The 24,070-nt window shown below is 44.3% G+C and overlaps 2 protein-coding genes across 2 annotated transcripts in view; one reads left to right on the top strand and one right to left on the bottom strand.

Moving 5' to 3' along the window:
- Window positions 1–985: 985 nt before the first annotated feature.
- Window positions 986–3,088, bottom strand: LOC307235551 (uncharacterized protein; the record flags this gene model as incomplete). Its single annotated transcript, XM_080007676.1, has 4 exons — window positions 986–1,427; window positions 1,554–1,729; window positions 2,536–2,729; window positions 2,898–3,088. 4 exons carry the CDS (start codon window positions 3,086–3,088, stop codon window positions 1,317–1,319), a joined length of 672 nt encoding a protein of 223 aa, XP_079863802.1. The 3' UTR covers window positions 986–1,316.
- A 7,559-nt stretch (window positions 3,089–10,647) lies between these two features.
- The window catches only part of fbxo38 (F-box protein 38), a gene marked incomplete at its 5' end in the record, with an annotated part of 48,211 nt that continues 34,788 nt past the window's right edge, over window positions 10,648–24,070 (top strand). The window contains 5 exons of the mRNA XM_080007675.1: window positions 10,648–10,781; window positions 11,256–11,389; window positions 14,341–14,504; window positions 14,994–15,159; window positions 15,972–16,247. Of these exons, the coding sequence (XP_079863801.1) occupies window positions 10,648–10,781; window positions 11,256–11,389; window positions 14,341–14,504; window positions 14,994–15,159; window positions 15,972–16,247 (874 nt within the window). The remainder of the gene's footprint in view (window positions 10,782–11,255; window positions 11,390–14,340; window positions 14,505–14,993; window positions 15,160–15,971; window positions 16,248–24,070) is intronic.

The following is a 24,070-nucleotide window of genomic DNA, read 5'->3' as shown; positions in this document are numbered from 1 at the left end:
CCAGCGAAATGACGGCGTCCTGCCGCTAGATTGGATTGGAATAGATTGGAAACGCCAATATGGAATGTTTCCATATTGGTGTTTAACTAAAGCGGTTTTCTAACAAGTGATGGAGTTGAAAAAGATCTAGAAATGATCCCAAAATGTCCAACAAGAGAAAAATTGATACAGGGGGAAGGCAATTTAATGAAAGATTTGTGCTTCAAGGAGAAAAAACGGTATGTCTTCTGTGTTACGAGGCAGTGTCAGTGATCAAGGAATGCAAGTTGGTGGGGATAACTACCAGTGGCGCACCTGCATGTGTGCACCTCATCAACTTCACCCAGAACTTGACCAATATTATTGTGAACTGAGACAACCCTTATTGTTATATTGAGTTAATTACATATACTACATTGTATGTGTAGCAATGTATTCAGTGTATTTACAGGTGTATGTGTTCATGCAGCCAAATGTTTACTGTAATCAAAACCATCTCTCGTTAGTTGGATGTATGCCCTCTGCAAGGCTGTCTGCAGCCATTTGTTTTTGTAAAATGCCACATCTGTCAAACATGTTCTTAGCAGCTCACAATTATTTGTTGTACCATAGTTCTGCCCCTCTCAACGGTGACAAAAAAAGTTTTAAACAAAGATGAACTAAATTCAGTTTGATCACATTTGTGTTTGTTATTCACTTGAAAAGTTTGATCTTTGATTGATGGAGTAATGTGGGTTTCCTAACCTTTTAAATTAAAGGGATTTATGTTATAATAACACAGAGAAATGTGCTTATATATTTTTTTACATTTATGTAAATACATGTACAATATTTGAACACTTGAAGAAATAATTATCAAATGCAGTGACAGTTATTTAACAATATGTTAAGAAGTAGCTACATTTATACAGTTACAACCGGCCCTTTGAGGGCAACCATAATGCTGATGTGGCCCGGGGTGAAAATTTGTTTGACACCCCTGATCTTACAGGTTACATCTCCAGCCTGCGATGTATTACAACTGTATAGGATTGTAAAGAATGCTTGGACTAGGTCGCATATAGACTTGCCCAGTTGCTCACTGTCTCCTTCCTGAAGCCTCCCCTGTTTCAGCCCTCAGTTATACCCCCTCAGGAACCCTAAAACCTAAAGGATATAACCCAAAGGGCACCCAGATAATGACAGCTCTATTCTCGTGAATGCCAGTTAGTGTGGTTGCTGGATTTTAATTTAACGACAAGTATACTTTTGTCCTCAGGAGATGTTTCTATATGTAGGCTAGGCTAACAATTTAGATCCTATAATACGCTCTTTCTAACGTTTTAATATGGGAGTCTCTACCTCAACTCCCGCTCTGAGAGCTTACAGCTGAGGTACAGCACCGGATGCTCGGTCCCCTCCACCTCCTGGGACAAGACTGTGCCCAGCCCTCTGTTCGACGTGTCGGTCTGCAGACAGAAAGGGAGAGAGAAGTTAGGGTTAAACAGCACTGGCTTCCCACAGAGAGCTGAAAGTCATGCGTTCACCCTTCGGTAGTCCACGCAGAACTGGACTGACCTATCAGGCTTACCCACCAGCACGATGGGACTAGACCCGTCACTCGTGGACTCCTCTAATATGGCCATGTCCAGCATAGCCTCTAATTGCGCCTGCACGATCTTGCGTTTGTGTTCAGGCAGGCGATAAGGCCGAGAGCCCAGCTTCACCCCCGGGGTCATCTGCACATGTTGGTGTATGAGGGACTTGAGGCCTGGCAGGGAGGAGAAAACATCAGAGAAGCGACGTTGAAGTGCAGCTACATCCGCCCTCTGGGACGGAGAGAGATGGTCACTAAACAGGGCAGCAGTGCGATCGGCCGCTTTTTGAACCTCCAGCCCCAACTCATCCCGCTCAATGACTGGCGTGACCAGGGCCAGGGCACATATGAGTATAGACGCAGGCCAATATCCGCTGTCGTGTTTTGTTTTGTTGACTGAGGTGACCGGCCATCGGGTTTTGGTGAGCTACCTGGAAAAACATTTCCCAGTGGCTCTTCTGCATCAACAACTGGGTTATCTCCTCTTCTGTCTGAGTGTCACAGCTCACTTGATATAACCTGTCCCTAATCACAGAAAAATACGGGTGAGTGAGCACGGCGTCTGGGCGCGTCAATACGGCGGGGTAGACCCTACTTGGGATCCCGCCGCCCCTGCACCTGTTGCACCCGCCGACTACCCCTCCCGTCACTGTCCACCACGCAACACTCATATTTCCCTACCGGCCATGAATGCACTCCCCCAGCCTCTTTCATCAACGCATCAAACCCTGGCCAATCCATGCCCAAAATCAGGGAGTGCGACAGGCGGGAGCTAACCGCAGCCTGTTCCCTATGCTTTTTTCCTTGTAAAAATTTTCGAGCCGGACCATCGGATACGTGTAAATATCCTCATGCACACAATGAACCTCCACCTTTGACGCCTCCAGCAAAGCCCCGGGTCGAACTAGGCTCTGCTGGATCATCGTCTGCGAACAGCCCGAGTCCAGCAAAGCCTGATGTCTACCCCCTTGTAGCCTTACCAGTACTCGGTAGGCCTTGGTAGGCCCTTTTCCGACTGGGGGAGGGGTCCGGCGGGCCAGTGACCCGGACCACCTGGCCATGTTCTATCCAAGGACAGTCGTGGCGGTCGTGGCCGGGCCGCCCACAGTGTCCGCACCCCTGCCGAGACGTCTGCGCAGCTCCCTGATTTCCCGGGCCAGCACCGCCCTGAGAGCTGAGGGGGGACAGAGAGGGGACAGCACAGAGGCGGCAGCTGGTCATGGCGTGCTCCAGGGAGCTCATGCTGGCGAGGATGACACACACACACACACACACACACGCTGGTCACAATTATAAATAACAAGCTGATAATTATTATAATAATGCAGTGGATAATAATCACCTCGGCACAGGAGGAATGGCTTCGGCTGCTTGGTTGCTGACGAGCCCGTGCGCCGATCCCCTCCGCAAAAGAGACAAACCATTTAAAAAATCTCCCTGCCTCGCGGTTTGAGGCAGCTTGGCGGAAAAGGAACCGCGCTGTCGTCCGCCGCCGGTGCTTGACCACGGCCCTTTGTCTGCCACATTTACCATCTACAAGAAGGGCACTCAAACTTAGGTGACTTTTGTTCCTCTACACTATAAAGATAAGTAAAACCATTTCTTTAAATGCAGGTAAAGTATTTATTTAAGTGTAAATTAAATACACTTAAATAAGGGCAAATTAATCAACATGATACAGACAGTGTTACGACCAGGTATAGGGGGACTCAAATCCACGACACAGAGGCAGCAGGCTAACAGGAGTTCAACAACTTGTTTTACCGATCCAGACCCGGTCTGGCTGGATCAGGCGGACGGGTGCTGGGAGGCAGGGCTACTGGATGGGATGAAGCAGGGCAGGAACGAGGGATCCAGATTCCGGACAGGAGGACAGGCAGCCAGGCTTGAGGAGGCAGGATGGGAACGCCGTTGACAAAGAAGAAAGGCAAGGTTAGAATTATAAACTTGAATCAATGAATACTCCAAAATATGGAGGGGCCACGAGCAGCGAGATACTGGATGGATACACGGCAGAGGCGGAACAGAGACAGTGGCCGTGGCAATGGGAACTCCAGGCGGCAATTCTCCCTGAGTCCCAGTATATGTGGGGGTATGGGCCTTGAGCCAGGGGTTACCCAACACCAGGGGGGGTTTGGGTGTATCACTGAGGGAGAAGACAATGGACTCACGGTGGTTACCTGAAATCAACAGTTCAAGGGGAACGGTCTGGTACTCTTCTCAGGCCAGGTGCGTCCCAGTCAGGCCCTTGGCTTACATGGGCAGGGAAAGGGGAACGGGCACGTAGCCCAAGTGGTGCAGCGCTCTTCGCTCCAAGAAGCTCTCATCTGCACCAGAATCTATGAGAGCTGAGAGATGTATATTCTGGCTCCGCCACGAGAGGGCGACATTTAATAAGGAACAAGAGGTGGGGTTACAGACAGCTCGGTTTGTACGTACCTCCGCTATGTTGCAAGAACCATTTCCCGATTGCAGCGAGTATCTGGTCCTGAGATGTCCAGTCTGGCCACAGTACAGGGAAGACCGCGGTCTGAGCTCGCCCGAGTTGTATGGGCTCCGGCTCGGAACTGCTCGGGGGACTTCGGGAGTATTCAGGGGCTGCCCAAGCTAGCGACCGGCAAGTCCCAGACGAGCAGGAAGTACAAGCTGGGTCCGCACGTTCCTCTTGCGCCGGTGCTCCCGGAGCTGGTTGTCCATCCGGGTCACCAGGGTTACCAACTGGTCCAGATTTGGGGCTAGGAGGCTGTGGGCATGACAGACAGGTTGTGATTATTGGTATTCATAAAATTAAACAATCAATCTGATCAAAATCATTAAAAATAAAAAGATAAAGTAATAAAAACATACCCTAATGCCTTCCCTATCCTATCTATTTTTTGCCTAATTATAATTTGGAGCCAGCAGAAGGATCTGATCAGTAACCTCGAGGCTGGCTTTACCAGCGGCGATGGTAGCTGCGATGTCCTCCAGAATGGCCTACCTCCCAGTACATGGAGCCTAGTAGCCTCACTCAGTTGAACAATCACTCCACGCTGGGAGGATTCCAGTCTCCTAATATTCCAGAGAAGAGTTGAGGTGACAAAGTCCCAGACTTGCTTCTTGCTCCAGCGTAGTTTTCCTCTTGGAATTCTTGTCGAGTCCTCTCCGGAGCAAAGAATCCCAAGATATTCTGCTTGTCCTTTCTTTTTATACCTTCTGCAACCTCTCTTCCCTTTATGAATCACATGAGCGGTGACTCATGCTTGCTGCCCTATCAATGTCATTCCTGAATGTTTCTTTGTGTTTCTATGGAATTTACTTGTTTGGTACTTTCCAAATGACTCATCCCCCCTGTGACTTTCCAACATTTTCGTTTTTTTCCAAAAATGGCCGCCACAGGCTCAGCCCACATAAAGTCCCACATTACATTAAAACTTTAATTGCAAATTTATTAACTATTTTTTTCGGACTTCCCTGGTATTATAAATACATGTTTCTTTGTGTGGCTAAGTAAAGGTTTAGCAAGGAGGTGCGAGATGCTAAATCACACTCAAAGAGACTCCAACACCAGTTCTCAGTCAATGACTCTGCCTCTGTCTGGAAAGGGCTCAGACAAATCCCTAACCTTAAACCAAAAACGCCTCACTCCATGAACAACTCATACCTGCACAACGACCTGAACAACTTCTACTGTTTCTTGAAAGACAATGGGACAGTCCTGACACCATCCCTTGTGACAGCTTCCACCAGCCCCAGCCTACCAGCTCCACCTCCTCCACCACAGCAGGAGACTTGACCTTAGAGCTTGTGCTGTCCCACCTCAAATCCATCACAGACCCTCTCCTGGACCCCCTACAGTTCACCTAAAGAGCCAATGGGTCTGTAGATGATGCACTAAACTTGGCCCTCCACTTCATCCTCCAGAACCTGGACTCCTCAGGAATCTACACCAGGATCCTGTTTGTGGATTTCAGCTCTGCCTTCATCCCAGCTCAACACAATCATCCCAGCTCTTCTGCAGGATAAGCTCTCTCAGTTGAGCGTACCTGACTCCACCTGCAAGTGGATCACAGACTTCTTGTCTGCAGCACGTGAGGCTGGGAAACACGTCTCTGACTCCCGGACCATCAGCACCGGTTCCCCTCAAGGCTGTGTTCTATCTCCTCTGCTCTTCTCCCTGTATACCAACAGCTGAACCTCCATCCACCAGTGTGTCAAGCTCCGGAAATTTGCGGACGACACCACCCCCATTGCACTCATCTCTGGTGGAGATGAATCCGCCTACAGATGGGAGCTTGACTATCTGGTAACTTGGTGCAGCCAGAACAACCTGGAGCTCAATGCTGCGAAGACCGTGGAGATGGTTGTGAACTTCAGGAAGAACGCAGCCCAACTCACCCCATCACCCTGTGTGACTCCCCAGTCGACACTGTGGAGTCCTGCCACTTTCTGGGAACTATCATCTCCCAGGAACTTAAGTGGGAGCTGAACATCAGCTCCATCATCAATAAGCCCAGCAGAGGAAATACTTCCTGCGAAAGCTGAGGATGTTCAACCTGCCAGAGATGATGATGATGCACTTCTACACCTCCATGACCATCTGGTATGCTGCTGCTACCACCAATGACAAGCGCAGACAGCAGTGTGTCATTCACTCTGCTGAGAAGGTGATTGGCTGCAATCTGCCATCTCTCCAGGACCTGTACGCCTCCAGGACCCTGAGGCGTGCAGGTAAGATTATGGCTGACCCCTCCCATCCTGAACACAAACTGGTTTAAATACTTTCCTGTGGCAGGAGGCTGCGGTCCAACAAAGCCTAAACCTCTCGCAACAAGACCAGTTTCTTCCCGTCCGCAACTGGCTGCCACTGAAACGGACCCTCACCCCTCCCCCCATAGATATTACACGGACCTGTATGCCTTCAATTGAATGGGTATGTCAATGTGTTAGATTAACGCACATTCCATATTCTTCTGGAATATTATCCATGCACATTGCACATACTGTTATGTTTTATAGTGAACATTTGCACATTCCTGATCAAACTGTACAGCTTTATTTAAAAAAAAAAGAAGCAAAAAAGGCCTTATTTTACATACTCATATATATTTACCCACACCAAGACAAATTTGTTGTCCCTTACTCTTCCACATCATCATTACATTGGTAACAACATCTTTCTTTCTCATATTATACCATTTGCTTAACATGGGTGCATCATTACTGTCCGGTAATTACTTCTTGGCCCCTGGCTTTAGCCCTGTCTTGCCTGTAGGCCTCTTTTTGCTGTCGCTCTTTGTCTTTGGCTTAGTCGTAGTTATGCTGGAAGTTGCATCTGGTGTGTGGCCTCCTGTGGGAGTTACCTCCTTCTCCTTGCGGCGGCGCTGCCTTGGATCACTCCAAAGGCGAAACCTCCAGTATTTAGACTCCAGCCCCATCGGTGATGTCATCTCCTCAGCTTTAAGCAGGTGCTTATCGCATGGGGTCCAGGGTGTGTAAGGTGCGTCAGGGCGGGGGAAGCCCATACTCGTGGTATTGCTGCAAGCGCGCGCATGTGTGTGTGTGCGTGTGTGTGTGTGCGTGCGTGCGTACGTGCGTGCATGTATGAGCCTGTGTGTGTATCATCTTACCTGCTTACCTAGCCAGCTTGCGTAAATAAATGCATTCTGCTCACATCTAACCCGGTGACGTGTCCCTCATTATTTTTGGCATTCAAACCAGTCGTAACATACAAACTGTAGAAGTATAAAACAGTCAAAAACATATTCTGTGTTTGTGTCCTCACACATGGAGTTCGCTTGCACCTCCTGTCGGAATCGTGTCCAAAAGTTAATGAAATGTCTCTGAGGTACATGCAGTATTTATTAAATTTGAATGGAATGGCAGGACTCCGTGGACTACAGGTAGACAGCCACGTTCTATTTTTTAGGATAAAGTAATAACACGCAACAAGTGTATCAACTTGTAGTAGTAATTCTACGTGTCACCAGGACTCACTCTCATTACGTCAGTTGATGCTGCGTTAAAATGAAACTCCGAAAATTGTAACTTGTTTTAGGAGTTATGCTGATTTAAAGATGAGTGACAGCACAAACTGATGCTACGTTCTGTTAGAAAAATTGTAATTGCTGTTGATAGTGGATCCCATGTATTGCTGGCCCCAGCTATATTTATTATTATTATTATTATTATTAGCTGAGTACTTATACCCTGTTATATCATTTTCCCACCAAGTGACAAGTATAGTACTACATTGTCAGGGACCCTCCCTTTTGTGCTAATGCTTAAAAACACAACACTATTCATAAATTAATGTGGTAAAAAAAAAAAAATAATAATAATAATAATACTTTCGTACAGAAGGTGATATTGTGGTATAAATTGGCCCCAGTCATTTTGAATACTGGCTCATGACTAAATACTACTACTGTGTGTATCGCCTGTAGGTGGAACTCGACGGCAGTTTCTGCTGTATCCGCAATTTAGAACAGGAGGGACATGGCCACTTTACGGCGTGTTCGCCCAATCGAGTGCGGAGACACGTCTGTTAATACCGCGTCCTTACAGTGGACCTCACAGGTGTCTCTCAACAACGGTACAAACCACGGGTTTAGGTTTATTTCGTTTCTACATAGGGGGGTCGTCACCTTTTTTTTCGGAGGTTTATGAATTCCCAGTTTACGAGGGGGACTTGAACGCCGCTTGTGTTGTAAACATTTAAGTCTCCCCACACACGGTTTTGTGTGTGAGTGTGTGAACGCGATGACGCCGCGGGACTGTTTTTGGATGTCTTTGTCCGGCTGACTCATTACATCGGACATAAAAACGGTATGTTGTGGGGCTTTTTTTAACAGAGATGTGCTAGTGGTGTTGTCATCAAAATACGTAATTATTTTGTGTTCATTTGCGTTCCGTAACCGGCTGTCGGTAGAATTGTTGGCGAAGCCTATGCTAGTTTACTAAGAGCTGGCTAGACAGTGCGGCTAGCTAAACACTCCAGCTAGCCCTGCCAGACTATTGTCAACTTCATGCTAAGCTAAGAACCATAACATCAACGAGTGTGACCGGACGAAGGATTAAACCACGACGACCTGGAAGTGTCACGCTTGCTCTCGAACTGGATGCCACGTTGTTCAATCGATAAAGAAGGATTGAGACCCAGTTAATAACATTGTGAAGCTAACATAGCTAACGATGAGCTCCAACTCCCCGAGTGGTTTTGTTATTGCTTTGCTTTTTTACCAGCATCCGTTGTCTCGGATGACGTTCTGGCCGTTTACTATCGCCCGAACCTCTGTTAAGCAGAGTCTTAAAGTCATGCGACGGCGACATGCTTTTATACACGGCTCACTTCATCAAGACTAATATATTTTTCCCTGCTTTCGTCTACATGGTAAACTGTCATGCCCAAGATAAAGTGTACCAACTGATTTCATGTTTACATACGACTAGACACGTGAAATTGACAGCACTATCTCGTGATCCAGCATGCCACATAGGGTGCCCCTAAAACTATGGTCACGGTATAGTAAAATGTGTTTTTTTTGGCACTGTGTTTGAAGCATTCGGATTTGCGATCAAAGTATTGGCGGTGGTGGGGCACACACTGTATATTCAGGTTCATTGCTGTGATATAGCTTACAACTTGATTTCAAACACTGGATATGACAAATACCTCAATAAATAAAGCAGGATACTTTATGCAGAGAGAACTGCCTACACCTTCTCAGCCACATACCACTGTGTTTGTATTTATGTTTAAGCCAAAATTGAAGAGATCACCGATGCATACTCTAAATGCTTAGCAACTCATCACCCATTGGAGAGGTGTTTTCCTCTAAAGACATTGATTAACTCTTGTAGGCTACGAAACAGTTTGGGGACGTCGCCGTATTAGTTATTTTCTATACCAAATCCGTTAAATGCCATTTTCTTGGTTGATAAATAATAACATGTTGACGATTTGCACGAGTAGTACATTTCTTGTAAAGAAAAGGAAGTGTAGAATTTGACAAACTCAACTAGTTATCTTTCATTTTAGTTGATTATGTTTTTAATGCCGTACCATGATGATGATTATAATAATAATAATAATAATAATAATGATGATGATGATGTTATTATTATCATCGTATACCATGATGAGACAGGCAACTTTGCAATTCCTATATTTTTCTGTCAAAAGAACATGTTACTCTTTAAATATCTGCCAAACATATTTCCAGTCTCACTGCAGACACTTCTGGTTGGTTCCGTCATGGGTCCAGAGGGTCTTCTGTTAGGAGTTAATCTGTCTGATGATGTGGTGACCGATTTCTCAGACTTCAGTGTGGTAAATCTGTAAATTCAACCAAAATATTTATTTGCACAAATTCCCTTGCTTGGATGCAACAGTGGATGGATTGACTTAACGTCACCTGAAGATTTCAACGATAATCTCTCTCTCTCTCTCTCTCTCTCTCTCTCTCTCTTTCTCTCTGAAATATTTGGTTATTTTAGTGGAGAGGAGAGTGAACTAAACATAGGTTTTCTTTGTTATTTTTTTTTTTTAAGTTGAAGAAACATATCTTAAAAAAAAATTACCTGAAGGTTTTTATTTCACTTGCTTTTTATTGTACAGAGCAGTGGAGAGAGACAGAAAGTAGGTGGTAGAAAGAGGGAGAGATGCGCAGGAAGGATCCGGATCCGAACCTCGCTCCAAGGCACCCCACTGACTTGGGACACACATTCATCCAGTTGAGCCACCAGGGCGTTGCAAATAATTTAAATTCTTTGACAAAATACCACTCTTTGCAAATACCAGACCATTTGTAGTGCTAAATTGCTTGAAGCTATCCAGGTGTGAGCTGCTGGAAGAGAGTGTACCCACTGTCATGGACACTGAACCACATCAAAACCGCATGCTGGCTAGTTCAGGCTCATTGATGCCACTCAATCAGATTTCAGGCCAAATGGATTCCTCTGTCTATTCCCATTCTCCCTTCTACCGCCGTCAATGTTTCCTGTTATTACCACTTTCGGGGGTTCATAGGGGTTCTAGCTAACCTGGCTGTTTTTGTGTCGAAGGACGAGGGAGGGAAGTTTTGTGGCGACTCGCCCTTGACCCAAAGGCAATGGGTCCGCGGAGGAAGTCGACCAAGATCCAGCCCGTCGGGCTGAGTGGAGCTCGGGAGCGGGTCCCGAGACAAGACGAGCCCAAAGACTACATCAATGAGCTCTCACACGAGGTCCTCTGTCACATATTCAGGTAGGGGAACCTACCTCTTCCTCTACCATTCCAGCTTCATCATATTTCACCGTAGAACATTGTTTACTTGAACCCCTATTGGTATTCACGGCGGTTCAGGAGACTGAAAGCTTGACCGACATCTGAATGAAAATACACAAACATTCCTAAGTCAACTGGTATATTTCACCTCCACCAGAAACAAACACATGAATATCCTTCATTATTTACTCACCAATAATCCATGAATGTAAAATAAGACATTTGCAGAAACAAAACATTTAATGTGCGACAATAACACAAATGTAACTTTAACTGTTGCCAGTGTGAGAAGGAATCTCATTAGAACGGTTTAAGTTTTGATTCAGAATTTGAGTATACAGTACATATATCTGTTTTTGAATCTGTCCTGCTCTACATAATGTTATACGCACTTGTAGTAATTTATTTTTGATTCTATCCATTCCATTCCTAATGAGTTGTGTTTGTGAGCAGGTATCTGCCCATGAAGGACATCATGTGCATGGAGTGTCTTTCCAGGAAGCTACGAGAGGCGGTTACCCTCTACCTCAGAGTGGTCAAAGTGGTGGATCTCTGCGCTAGTCGCTGGTGGGAGTATATGCCTTCGGGTAAGGACTGCGACTGGCGTTACTATCAGGACTGTTTCAAGCAATAGTACTATTACTCGTGGTACAAGTGGTAATTTATATCGCTACTACAATCACTGATAAGTAAAAAAAGTCTTTGTAGTATTCTTGAGTGGTGGTGTAGTACCTCTGGTATTTCAACAGTACTGCACACTAGTTGATTCTAGGGTTTGGTACCAAATTAAATGTTATTACCACAGTAAATAAACTGTATTGAATGGATGAATTATTGTCTGTACCAGATGACTCTAACCCACCATGTAAAAATATAACATTATGGAACACGTGCAACACCCTGCTGTGTCTCCTCTGTATATGTCCAAATTGCATTGCAAGTTTAAAGCTGCAGCATGGACAGGTGAAATCGGTTGAAAGTTTGGTTGTATTTCAATTAAGTACACTGGGATGGCAGTAAATGCTTGCTTTGGCTCTAAGGCCAAGAATACTGAAGAGGATAAACCTCTTACCTATTGGAATTTTTTGCCGAATGCCAGAATGTTTTGATACTCCATGGTAGTGGTCCTACGATGCATTCTGATATTCAGCAAGATACCAGGTTAGAGGTCTTCATGGGTCTACCTAGGGGTCTACTTAGCCACAATTATGGCTAAAATGATAATCACGATTATTTTGCTCAATGTTGTGATCACGATTATTTATCAAAAGTATTCATCCATTTTTGGGAGCACATTATTATTTTATTGCACTTGGTAATTCAGCAGAAAACTGCCTTCACAATTATAATGTATTTTATAAAGCTATAAATAAACTGAAATGTACAAATTTTTGAATCAAAATAAGACTTTCTTCATGTGAATTCAGTCTTAAGGCTAAATATATAAATTACATTTTACTGAAAAAAAAGAATGCTACCACATAGCACCAAATAAAAAAAATATCCCAAACAAGTCCGTTAATTACACTTGCAGGTTTTTTGCAAGGGAAAAAAAAAACAGCTTACCCCCTGGGCGCCAGAGCAGCACCGGCATTAAACATTTCATTAAACACTTTAAATGAAAATAACCACTGTGCGGCAAATATTTTAAGTTTTATATTTATTTAACACTGATAATTCGCAAAACGGGCAAGTGTAGAACAGTAGCGTACATGGAGACTCCAATACGCATCTCTGCTCTGATCCACTGTGCGTGCCCGTTTCCCGTTTCTCCAAATGAAACAAATTAAAACAGTGTGGTTTTAATTATTTTAGATGTATTTACTTTTTCCTAATTGTACAAAACGAAAAAAGCCTGTGTGTGTACACTCCATGGAGACTGCAGCGGGCTGACACACAGATTATTTACTTTTTGCCACACATGGACAATTGTGATCAGATGAAAAACAAGGGCAAATTGCACTCACCAGCATAAGTTTATGGGCGTGTTTGCGGCTGCAGGAGCGAAATTTGAATAGGGGGTGGGGGGGTGGGAATCACTACTCAAATCTTGAAATTGCCATTCGATTCTGTATTTATTTTTATAAATATTATAAATGTTTTGGCTAATGTTAGCAAATCATTTCACATGTGATGAGCTATAAAGTTCAATATAAGTTTATCCAGTTAGTTGCACAGTGAACACACATTAAAGAGACAGATTCCTAATATATTATAACGGTGTGCAAAGTCGGTGGAGACGAACGAGGGCAGTCAGCGCACGGCGCATTTCCCTCACCAGGTGTGTTTCACTGTGTGTAAAAGGGAGAGTGCCCCTTTGACCAGAATGTTCAGTAATTCCTCAGATGTCGTGACGAAAATGGAAAATAAACCGGACCATCACCGACGTAATGTCGAGTGCAGATGTTCCCAACCACTGGCTCGCGGACCGTGCCAGGACGGGGGCATTTGCCACCGGACCGTGAGAATACAGGCGGGATATTTTCAGAAGCGATCTGGAATCTGCTTCACAGAGAGTAAATTAAATACATCTACAGTTTTTATTTGCTTTGTTTGGAGAAAAGATCGCTCTGATCGGAGATGTGGAACCGTGCCTAATGCACTGTTTCATTAAATTACAGGAAATACATTTACAATAAAAAAAACACTCTGGGGTGAACCAGAACCAGCACAAATAACAGAAAAAAAGAGTCAAATTCACAACCCACCCACAAATGGTGAATTGCACCGCTAACTACGCTACCTTGCAAATATTGTCTCGGTGGCTGGTGCTATTTGCGCATATTTAATTTAGGTATCATTCATACATTTGGTGCAAAATTGGCCCATTTATATGCAAATGAACCTTGTTGCAAATAGCATCTAATTCACACACCGGCACTAATAGCCACACGCAGTTAGCAGACCTGCCAACCTGCACGCATTTTGTGTACCAATTACGCAATTCTTAGTCAAAATACACAGGTACAAAATGCCAGCTGAAACTATGCAAAAAAAAAGTGTGTGTGTGTGTGTGTGTGTGTGTGTGTGTGTGTGTGTGTGTGTGTGTGTGTGTGTGTGTGTGTGTGTGTGTGTGTGTGTGTGTGTGTGTGTGTGTGTGTGTGTGTGTGTGTGTGCGCCTATGTGATCTAATCCCCAATGCACCTTGGCTGAGTTTACACAAGATACATTTTAATGCAGTACATATTGTAATCTTTGTCATGGAACAGACATGAGGTGTACATTTGTGCACACACTCAATGTTGACGAAGCCTTCAATTGCAACAAGTAACATCAGTGCTAGTAAGAGTGTGTGTGTTTGTGTGTGTGTGTGTGTGTGTATTTTTTTCTTATAATGCTTGGTATGAATATATTTAAAGTTAGAAATGATATGGGGGACAAAATAAGCGATTTACGGTCATTTGCAGTTTGTCACGAATTCAAGCGGCATTAAAATTTGTATTTGTATGGTTTACAGTATTGGTATTTCGATTTTATCATTCCATACAGATTTATTTTTCTTCTGCATTGAAGTAATTGTTTGAAATATCTCCTCTAGGTTTCACTGATAGCAGCTTCCTTTTCTTGTTAAAGAAGATGCCTGATTTGGAGCAGCTCTACGGCCTCCATCCCCGCTACCTGGAGAGGAGACGGGTGAGAGGCTACGAAGCTTTCAGTATTCCCGGAGTACTGGAGGCACTGCAGGCCTGTCCAAACCTACTGGTAGGTGTGTGTGTGTGTGTGTGTGTGTGTGTGTGTGTGTGTGTGTGTGTGTGTGTGTGTGTGTGTGTGTGTGTGTGTGTGTGTGTGTGTGTGTGTGTGTGTGTGTGTGTGTGTGTGTGGAGACTTAACATGCTCACTTGATAGATAGATACATGGATAGCAATGTATTAATCCCCTCTTTGTCTCGAAGTCCAAGAACTAAGATTATATACAGGTAAGTATATGGCTGACTATGCTAACTTGTCGGCCCAATATGGGCAAATGGTGAACCCACCAACTATGAAACCAGTCATAAACAGTGTGATACCGGATCGGCAAATATCTAATCCAGTAGCCGAAGCCTTGTCCTGTCCTCTCACTTACAATCAGCGAGACACGTGCGGACAGGTTGACTAAGAGCAATAGGCGGATGCTGGTTGCCCCTGAGCTTGAACACTCTCATAACAGTCCTACCTACCTACCTACCAATTTCTTTTATTTTTTTATCAGGGCGTGGAGACCTCCCATCTTGAACTGGTGGAGGCGATATGGAACTACATGCCCCAGGTCCACATACTTGGAAAGTTCCGCAACCGCAACGGGGCATTTCCCATTCCTGCCGAGAATAAACTCACTATCCCCATAACTGCAAAGATCCAAACCCTGCACCTAGTGGGTGAGTAGAATATAGTGTACAGGGCAAATCATACTCTTTGCTGGACAACATATAGAGAAAAGTTAAACAACACAAATTAATAAAGACGTTAATTTCTGCATCAACAGCAAAGTGCGCAACAATCATTCAGTGAGGATAGGCTTACTATCTTTTAACCCAGTCCTGTCAGTTCCCATCATAAATAATATTTAGATTTGCTCAATTTGACTGCTTTGACACACAGTGAGAAGCTGCAGCAGAGTGGAATGTTTTGCAATAGTAAAGCGTTCAACGAGGTGCTACAAACTGTTATAAATCATGGGCACAAACTTAATGAACAGTGATCCTACCCTTTTTAATTTTGCAAATTAAGTTTTCTTTTATAATCCCTATTTTAGCATTGCAGTACTGCTTTGTTGGTTTTAATTATCAAGATTGACTTGCGTTTCTGAAGTTTTTGTATTTGCATTTGGATTTTTATTTTTGTTGTCCTAATAAAAGCAAAATATGTTGATTGTGACATGTTAGTCGAATGAGGGAGGCAATTGATGATTGACTGATTTGCTTCGCTGATTTGAATGATCACCCCATAGATGTATAATTAAAGAAGGTTTTGTGAACAAGGTTGATTCCTACAGAATACAAGGTGAAGTTTTGTTTCATATATTCATTTCCTGCACTGAGCTGTTTATTGTTTTTTTATGAGTTGGAGGGCTACCGGAACTATAATCCACATTTTACTTGTTGCACAAAAGGCAAAAGCTGGCTGTTTTAGCATAAACAAATAAGCATCCAGGGGTCGGTTGTCTGACCAGTTTTTTGACTTTCCTAAGGCGTGAACGTTCCGGAGATTCCCTGCGTGTCCATGCTGCGGCACCTCTACTTGAAGTGGGTGCGTCTCACCAAACCGCAGCCTTTCAAGGACTTCCTGTGTGTCAGCCTACGGACGTTTGTGATGCGTAACTGCGCAGGGCCGACCAACTCCCTCAAATACGTCCCCCTGGTGACTGGCCTGGCATCAGCTCGGAACCTGGAGCAGCTGGAGCTGGTGAGGGTCCCGTTTCTGGGGGGGCTGATTCAGCATGTTGTGGAGGATAGCTGGAGATCAGGTAAGGCATGAGTTTCTTTGTCTCTGTCTTTGTTTTGTAAAATTATATTTGTAATTCTGAGACAGGATGATAAACACTAAGCATTTTATCACTAAAGGGGTATTTCAGAGGACTCCTCAGTTACTAAGACCAAATAAAAATCAGTCCCAAAAGATTTATTTATTTATTTATTCATTTATTGGTTTTTTTCCCCTGTGCTGTCAGCATGCTGGGCATACAACGCAGTATTTCTATGCCATTGAATTGGGGACAGAGTTGGTCTGCAAGTGGAGTTCAAGTTCTCAACCTGCAATGCAGCTCCTTATTAATTCTTTAATCATCAAGAAATGCGACAATAACTCTGTCCTGTGGACGACCTGTAGGATGACGAGCACAGTTTTTTGTTACACAGAACCACCACCAATCCCCCTCTTTGGTCTATAAACAGCTATCACTGCTCCAAGAGGGGTAGAATTACCACGGGTAAAACAAATAAAAATAGAACCAAACAACAACATGTAGATGGAAAAACATAAACATCAGACGACATGTATCACAAAAAAAATAGTGTGTGTGTGTGTGTGTGTGTGTGTGTGTGTGTGTGTGTGTGTGTGTGTGTGTGTGTGTGTGTGTGTGTGTGTGTGTGTGTGTGTGTGTGTGTGTGTGTGTGTGTGTGTGTGTGTGGAGACACGCAAGCCCCACCCACGGGGTGGCCAAGAAGCCGCAACCGGCGCCCCGGCCCGAGCCTCAAACCAACACACAGACGCCAGCCGCAGGCACCCCCCCACCGGAGACCGGCCAGCTCAACCCAGGGACAAGAGCGGGTGCCACCGCCCAGCCCCCCTAACACCCCGGTGGGGCCCGGGACACCCACATACCCCACATTTTCTGTAGTGTTGCTAGTTTAATTCTCGGTTTTATTGTATTTCCAATGAAATTTATTGAGTCTAGAGTATTAAACCAATTGACCATTGATTGGACTCTGGTCATTGAAAATATATAGTTTACTTTTGGTGGTATGTTCAAGAGATTATTTATCATTTTCACTGCTGCTATCCTACCAATTACTGAGATGGCTAGGTTGTTCCTTCGAGTGAGGTCTTCTTCAATGGATTTGAGCAATGGAATAAAATTAAGGGTAAACAAATCTGACAGATTGGAGATATCAATACCAAGTTATCTATCTATCTATTTTGCCTGTTATGAGGGTAAAGGGAAGTTTCTTTGTCACAGCATTCCAGTCTTCCCCACTGAGTAGTAAGACCGTGTTTTTGGTCCAGTTTATTGAATAGTGTGAGATGACTGAAAATTTAGAGATAAGATTGAACACTTCCGGTAGGGATGGTATTGGGTTCCCTAGATACCACAAAATATCGTCTGCATACAAACTGATTTTGTGAACAGTTTCCTGTTTGTATGCCAACAATATCACTGTTTTGACAGATAGCCGCCAAAAGGAGTTCAATAAAGATGGCAAATAGTAAAGGGGAGAGCGGACATCCTTGTCTTGTGCCACTTTGTAGAGGGAAATGCTGTGACGTGTAACCATTGGTGATAACAGAAGCAGATGGTGAGTTGTATGGAATTCTGATCCATTGAATGAGTGACTCTCCAAAGCCAAATTTGTTGAGGGTGGAAAAGAGATATGTTCAATTAACTCTTGTCAAATGCTTTTTCGGCATCTAAAGAAGCAATAACAGCATTTAAGTTGTTCCTTTCAGATATGCTGAGCAGACTGAATAAGCGGCACATTTGCTGTATGAGTGTCTGCCCTTGCAAAGCCTGTTTGGTCTGGGTGAATTATAAATGTAATTGCTTTTTAAATTCTGTTGGTTAGTGTTTCACTAATTATCTTTCAGTTGCAATTAATTAGGCTTGTAGGTCTATAACTGGAGGTGAGGGTTGGGTCCTTATTGGACTTGGGCAAAACTGAAATGAGAGCGGTATTCATGTGCGGAGGCATGGTGGAGGTTGACTTAATCTCCGTAACCATTCTGAGGAATAATGGGGATATAAGTGGCCGGAAGTGTTTATAGAATTTCACTGGGTAGCCATCTGATCCAGGTGATTTATTGTTGGGCATAGAGTGAGAGCTTTCCTGGGTTCTTCTAGAATAAGTGGTTGAGCTAATGTAGTAGCTTGCTCTGTGGATAGTTTAGGGAGGTTGATATCATCGAGGAATGAGTTAATGTTTGATACATTTGATTCATTATCTAAGTGTTATAGCTTATTATAAAAGTCTCTGAAGTGTGTGAAGTCTGATGTGTGTTATCCTACCCTGTGCATCTTTGATGGCTGTAATAAGTGTTTTTTCAAAATAATTCACTCTTGTTTGTTGTGTGAGAAATTGTGTCCTTTGAAGGATGATATTATCAAGTTGAGATGTAATTGTCTGGATTTCATTTCAGATTTGCTCAGTGGTGAGTGGGCTTTTTGGGAGGGCAAGTTGTTCTAGTTTATTTTGGCGTCCTTGTCCTTTATTTTTCTTGTGAATGGAGAATGAAATAAATAATGCTACCTCTCAGAACTGCCTCTGCCATTTCCCAGAGTAAGGATGGTGGTGTTTCTGAAGAGTAATTCAGTTTAATGAAGGAAGTAGGCTTGGGCCGATTTACGATTAAATCTTCGAGATTTTTTGTTTTGCTTTGTTTTTTTTTGTTTTTTTATACGCCAGGAAAAATCTTAGAATTTAAACGGTGTAAGTGCAGTTTACCGTGTTATGAAACTGGAGCGGGGGGGTCAGAGCGAGAGGGGAGAGGAGGCAGAGGTTCTCCCCCTCTCTGCTCAGCTGTCCAGTTATCACTGGTGATCGGGTCTCACTTTCCCTCTACTGTCCCATACAGAGGCTTTGCGAGGGGCAGGTGTTAAAAAAAAAAATAAAAGAAAAAGCACATGGACACCCCCCAGCTGTGGTTCTATGCATTTTTCCGCTCTAGTCAAATGGAGCAGCACAGCGAGCGCTAATCACCGGGAGGAGACGCACAGTTGGGGCGCCCGTGATCTGCATTCCGCTGTGTGCACATCTCAGGTGCGCCAAGGTTCATGAAGAATTCCTCATAAATATATCTTGCCCAGACAATCCACTACCTCGACACCCATTAATTAAAAAAAAAAACAAACAAAAAAAAACCGCGCCTCATAAGAAGTGCACCGTGTGGTCCATGGGGCAGGTGATCGGACACCCTCCTCTTGCATGTAGCTGCCGCTCAATATGCAAATCTTGTGATGATAATATAGCACTATATAATATAATCTAACAAAGAAATATTTTGATTTATTTTCTTTCCTTAGTTTCTTGTATGGAAAACGAAAAACGTAAACCTAACTCGGAGAACTGCAGCAGAGTTTTTTTTATTTTTCCTCCAGACAGCCGTGCCTGTCTTTTTATTTTAGATCGATTTATTTTCTTTTGTGTCCTACATGTATGAAATGACATTTTTAAACATGATCAAGTTGTCACGCATGCTTCTGGATTGGATATCCAGGATAAGTCTCTTTCATTATAATTATTATTATTATTTTTTTTTTATTTTACAATCTCCATCTCCGTTGTGAGACGCTTTACGGAGGTTTTGAGATCCGCGTTGTCTTTTATCATCTCGCCGACCGTGCGGTGCAGAAATCAAGGCTGGCTTTAATCTCGGAAATGTCTCGGAGGAGCCGACCAAGCATGTCCAGCTTCTTGTTCATGTCATCCAAAACACTAACCTCTACAGCGCTGGGGAGTTAAATCAATGACATCATCTGCATCGGTAGCTGAGTCTGCCTTCTTCCTTCAGGACTATTGCGGTCCTGGTCCTCTTCCATCATGTACTTGTTAGAATAATAATCTATATAATCCTCAAGGTCCTTCACTTTGAATTTGCGTACTGTTTTTTTTTTTTTTATAAAAAGAACAACAACTTTGTTTTTTGTAATTTGTTTTGTTATTTGTCCAAGTTGGAGCAGATTGTCGGTGTTTTAGTTTGTGCAGCTGGGCGCCGCCATGTTGGATCTGTACTCACTTCTGTCTTCTTGCAAGATCACAGCATGCTCCGACAGCTACCCTCTCTCCCAAAAGATCTTGAAGGTTAACTGTTTATAGCACAACCTTGCTGAACGCTTTACTATTGAGAAACAAACACTTCTGCTGCAGCTTCTGACCGCGCTTAAATGCAGTCCAATGGGGCAAAGCTTAAAAAAAAAACATAAAAAATGTAAAGAATTCCATTTAGTTAAATTTCCTTTTGAAAACAGGAATTACAATATGTTTATAATTTCTCCAAACGAGCTGCAGAAAACAGGTCTAGCTGTTCATTGGAAAATTATATAACGCACTTTAGCCAACAAAGACATCAGAGGCAGAGTGGCCAGAAGGAAGCCTTTCCCACGACCTCTACAGAAAAAGTATCTGAATTTTTACCTGACAAAACCAAAAATTAGTTTTTTGGCCAACAACACCAAAGAGGCTGGGGGGGGGGGGGGTAAACATTGTTGCTTATGCTTTGGGATTGTGTGGCAGCTGGGACTTGGAGCACAGAAATTATTGAAGCATAGCTCAAAATAAGGAGAGAAGGGTGACGGTTTTGGTGTCACCATCGCACTCCCCAAACTTGAATATAATTGATCAAGTTGAATAGCAAGATCTCAAACTTTCCATACATGCAATGAGGCCAAAGAAAATTTCCAAACTATATGTTTTCTGCAAGGGAGGAAAAAGTAGCCATTTGAAGATGGGTAGACTGTGGCTATAAGGGGATGCACATTGTCAGCAACAGTAATGGGTTGCTGCAGCATTTAAACTATGCACAATTGGTATTAAGGGACCTTATGTGTGCCAAGCATACATTCCCCACACCATTACACCAGCAGCCTGAATCATTGATTGAAGGCAGGATGGATTCAAATGGTTTACGCCAAAATTCTGACAACCATCTGTATGTCGCAGCAGAAATTGACGAAGGTCAGACTAGGCTTGGGCAGATTGACGATCAATGACAGATTTATTTAGTTATTCAATTAGTTTGTCTGCCATGAAAAATACGAGCATTGAGACAGTATAAGTGCAATTGACCTTGTTCTGTAACTGATCCCCCATTCGATTCAGAGTGGGGGATCATCCCGATAGAATCAGAATTTTACACAGTTGGCCAAGCCTACTTCAGACCTGAGGACATTTTTCCAATCTTTCACGGTCTAGTTTTAGCAAGCTTGAACTTTTCTGTTCTTCGCTGACAGTAGTGGAACCCGGGGTGAGCTTCTGCTGCTGTTAGCCATCCACTTTAATTTCAGTGCATTCTGAGAACCTCTTCTGCACACCACACCTGTGTTTTCAGCAATGTACTGGAAGTTTTTGTTTGTTTGTTTTTTGCACCATTGTCTGTTAACTCTAGAGGCTGTTTGTGTAAATGCAGTTTACCATGATCTGAAGGATTGTGACGTAGATGGTGTCGCGCTAGTGGCAGCAGTAGCTTTTTTTTTTTTTTTTCCACGCTAATATGGAAATTGTGCGGCTCAACGTATTTCTATTGATACTTCTGCCGCTTTTAACTTTTACCTTTTAACTTTTGCCGGGTTGCTATGCCAACGGGTGTGGGGGGTAATGTTTACCTCCGGGACAAGCTGATTGCGGTCTCAATGCCTAAACTGCTGCCCGGAGCGAGACCCCAAATCCCTGACGAGTTGAAGAGAAGACGTGGGGGATGCAGGGTTGGTACCAAATGGAGAGCAAGGACATGGAGATACAAACCATTTCTTCCCTTGATTGTCATGGGGAATGTGAGGTCCCTGGCAAATACGATGGACAAGCTTGAAGCGCTGACGAGGACACAGCCAGAATATCGGGAATGCATTATTATGTGTTTCACCGAGACGTGGCTGCACGAACATATTCCAGATGCTAACACCACCGTTCCTGGCTTTCAGACGGTACGGGCTGACAGAGATTGCAGATGGATCCGTAAGGAGAAAGGAGGGGGGATCGCTGTATTTGTGAACAACGGATGGTGTAATCCCGGACATGTTACTGTGCAGGAGCAATTTTGTAGCCCGGACATCATACTGTTAGCCGTGAGCCGTGAGCCACACAGACCCCACACCCTCCCTGCCCCCATAGCTGCTTCTAGACTACGGACTCACACTGTGCCTCCCTTCTCCCCCCAACCCCCACCATGGACTTCAATACAGCCCCATCAACACCTCCCCCCTGCGTCAAGAAACAAAGATCCCACCTGTCTGTTTCCTGTAGTCGGGTGAAGAGGCAGCTGGAGAGACTGCACCAGAACAAGGCTGCAGGTCCGGATGGTATCAGCCCCAGGGTCCTGAAGGTCTGCGCAGACCAGCTATGTGGGATTCTACAGCACCTCTTTAACCTCAGCCTGAGCCAGGGGAAGGTTCCAGTGCTGTGGAAGACATCCTGCCTTGTTCCAGTACCTAAGAAGCCCTCTTCATCTGCCCTCAATGACTACAGACCGGTTGCCTTAACATCACACATCATTAATGTCCTAGAGAGACTCTTTTTGGCCCATCTCACACCTCAGGTGAGCACCTCTCTGGACCCACTGCAGTTTGCCTACTGCCCCAAGGTTGGAGTTGAAGATGCCATCATCTACCTGCTTCAGCGTGCCCACTCTCTCCAGAACAAAGCAGGCAGCACTGTAGGGATCATGTTTTTTGATTGCTCCGGTGCTTTCAACATCATTCAGCCTGCACTGCTATGAGAGAAGCTCCAAGAGATGAGGGTGGACGCCTCCACAACTTCCTGGATTATTGACTACCTGACAGACAGACCACAGTTTGTGCGGCTGAGGGAATGCGTGTCTCAGCAGGTGGTAAGCGACACAGGAGCACTGCAGGGGACTGTACTCTCACCATTCCTCCGTATACCCCAGACTTCCAATACAACTGAGTCCTGTCATCTGCAGAAATGTTCAGATGACTCTGCAGTTGTGGGGTGTATCACTGGTGGACAGGAGACTGAGTACAAGGAACTCTCTCTCTCGGTCGTCCTCAGACGAGCTAAACTGGTGGGCCGCTTTGTGGCATGGTGTGGAAACAACCACCTCCTCTTAAATGTGACCAAGACAAAGGAGAGGGTTGTGGATTTCAGGAGGACCAGGACTAAGCCGTAAACACTATTTCCATCCTGGGAGAAGGTGGAGGTAGTGGAGGGGTACAGGTACCTGGGCACGCATCTTGACAACAGACTGGACTGGAAATGCAAAACTGAGGCTGTCTACAGGAAGGGACAGAGCAGACTCTACTTCTTGAGGAAGCTCAGGTTCTTCAATGTGTGCAGCAAGATGTTGAATATCTTCTACCAGTCTGTTGTGGCTAGTGCAAGTTTCTTTGGAGTTGGGGCAGCAGCATTGGAGCCAGACTCCAAGAAATTGAACAAACTGATAAAGAAGGCTGGCTCTGTGCTGGGGACAGCTCTGGAGCCCATGGAGCTGGTTGTGGAGAGGTGGATGTTGCATAAGCTGCTCTGCATAATGGACAACACTGCACACCCCCTACTCAACCTACTGGTCAGACAACAGAGTGTCTTCAGCCAGAGGCTCCTTCAGCTCCGCTCCAATAAGACCCGTTACAGGAGGTCATTCCTGCCCACTGCAATAGCCACCAACAATGACTCCCCTCTGTGCCGGGAGAGGAAACTCCTCCTCTGAATTCAATGCGCAAGGCACATGTTTACTTGACATTTAACTTCCACTTTTAAGCTTTACCTTTCACTAAGTTAAATTCTATTTTACTTATTTCTATTATTATTATTATTATTGTGTGTGTGTGTGTGTGTGTGTGTGTGTGTGTGTGTGTGTGTGTGTGTGTGTGTGTGTGTGTGTGTGTGTGTGTGTGTGTGTGTGTGT

The sequence above is a fragment of the Zeus faber genome (genome assembly GCF_960531495.2).
Source record: "Zeus faber genome assembly, chromosome: 10".
Taxonomy (NCBI): domain Eukaryota; kingdom Metazoa; phylum Chordata; class Actinopteri; order Zeiformes; family Zeidae; genus Zeus; species Zeus faber.
This window is presented reverse-complemented; position numbering and strand designations above follow the sequence as displayed.